This window comes from Myotis brandtii, unplaced genomic scaffold, assembly GCF_000412655.1.
Source record: "Myotis brandtii unplaced genomic scaffold, ASM41265v1 scaffold83, whole genome shotgun sequence".
Taxonomy (NCBI): Eukaryota; Metazoa; Chordata; class Mammalia; order Chiroptera; family Vespertilionidae; genus Myotis; species Myotis brandtii.
In genome coordinates, this window is record NW_005371371.1 from 2,187,234 (window position 1) to 2,189,325 (window position 2,092).

General features: G+C 50.8%; 1 protein-coding gene across 1 annotated transcript; it reads right to left on the reverse strand.

Annotated features, from left to right (window-relative positions):
- Positions 1-540: 540 nt before the first annotated feature.
- Positions 541-1,677, reverse strand: LOC102249216 (diacylglycerol O-acyltransferase 2). Its single transcript, XM_014531929.1, has one exon. The coding sequence runs from the start codon at positions 1,675-1,677 to the stop codon at positions 541-543; it is 1,137 nt and encodes a 378-aa protein (XP_014387415.1).
- Between the last annotated feature and the right edge of the window lie 415 nt (positions 1,678-2,092).

Genomic DNA, 2,092 nt, shown 5'->3' on the forward strand with positions numbered 1-2,092 from the left:
CTGTCTCTAGGGAATTGTTAAATTACTACAGGAACGAATAATAAGATAATGGTGAATAAAATGAGCCAGTTAGAAATTCTCACAGGCAAAACTGCATGGAAGAGGCTAAGAGGGTGGTGGGAAGGCAGAGAAAGAACTGGAAAGGGCTCACCAGAGGTGGTGATGGTGGGGGGGCGGGGGTTGTGATTTGAGGAAGGGTGCCGGGCTGCCGGTCACCCACACACATACAGGACTGGGGGGATTTTCAAGTAAGGCAAGCTCCGTGAGTGGGGGTGTGGAGCATGGCTGATTGTGATGTGTTTGCAAGGCATCACTTCTGGTGACTTTACCCATTCTTTCCTGACTCAAAGCTTGCTTTCTTTCTTTCTTTCTTTCTTTCTTTCTTCCTCACCAGGATGGTGACTTTACCCATTCTTTCCTGACTCAAAGCTTTCTTTCTTTCTTTCTTTTTTTTTTTTTAAATCTGAACAATAAAGATTTAATTAAATAAAAAAATTTGAATTACAGAGAAATAATAAATACTTTTTAGCATAAAAAAATTTATTTTAAAGAACCCACAGACACCCATGACACTTCCAAATGTACAGAACAAAAAGCACTCGAGAACTTGGCGGAAAACAGCTTGCGGTGGAGCGGGGTCCTCCCGGCACCTGGCTGAGGGCTGGCACAGTTCACCTCCAGGACCTCCGTCTCTGGCAGGCCGAAGCTGGTCTTGTGCTTGTCGAAGAGCTTCACCAGGGCCTCCATGTACATGGCGTGGTACAGGTCGACGTCCCGCTGGGTCGGGTGCTCCAGCTTGGGAAGGGTGATGGGCTCACCCACGACAGTGGCGATGGGCTTGGAGTAAGGCAGCAGCCTCCAGGTGTCAGAGGAGAAGAGGCCTCGGCCATGGAAGATGCACGGGGCGAAGCCAATGGGCTTCTGGAACTTGTTCTGGACCCATCGGCCCCAGGAGCCCTCCTCAAAGATCACTTGCTTGTAGACCTCATTCTCTCCGAACGAGAAGGTGGGAACAAGGTCGGCTCCATGTCGCAGGGCCATTTTCACAAAGCCCTTGCGGTTGCGCAGGATGACCACATTCTTGCCGGGCACGGAGCTCAGGGACTCGGCTGCGCCCCCCAGTGCGATGATGATGGCATTGCCACTCCCGTTCTTTGAAAGCAAGTAATATATGGTGCCCCGGTTCACCGGGCAGAAGCCTCCGGACATCAGGTACTCCCTCAGCACTGGCACTCGAAAGTTGCCGGCCAGCGTGGCCAGGTGGGGCCTTATGCCGGGGAACTTCTTGCTCACTTCCGTGGCCGCTGTGCTGAAGTTGCAGAAGGCACCCGCAGCCATGATGCCATGGGGGTGGTATCCCAAGATGTAGTTCCTGGGGGTCAGCAGGTTGTGAGTCTTCACCAGCCAGATGGGAAAGTAGTCTCGAAAGTAGCGCCACACAGCCCAATTTCGGACCCACTGTGACCTCCTGCCACCTTTCTTGGGCGTGTTCCAGTCAAACACCAGCCAGGTGAAGTAGAGCACAGCGATGAGCCAGCAGTCGGTGCACAACATGTACACGAGGATGATGCTGCAGGCTACTCCCAGCACGAGGAAGGTCAGGACATATTGTAGCACCGCGATGACCTGTAGCTGCTTTTCCACTTTGGACCTAGGGGAATCCTGTTCGGGAGCCATATGTCGGGGTCCAACCCCAACAGGTGCAGGGGTTCCCAAAGGTGTGAACGGAGTCGGCGAAGAAGGAATGACACAGAGACAGCGTTCAGTTGATCAGCAGCCTAGCCAGGATCTCTAGCCAAGTTCTGTCTTTTATTGTCTTGTTACATCTGCATTTATACCAGTTGATTTTAATCCTGTCAATTTCTATTCCAAAGGTTAGGGCGTTTCTTATCTCCATTCCAGGGAGTAAAGATTATGTAGCTTAAGGGTGATTGTTCGTAGTTAAAGTGATTAACTACTCACCTGGCATTTAGTTAAGGGGTTTTATTCCCTCCCTAACTTCAGGGAAAAATCCCTGCCTGGGGAAATAACCTTTCTCGGAGAGGTGACCTTGGTTAAAACACATAGCGCCAAGAAGGTGAGCAAACATATT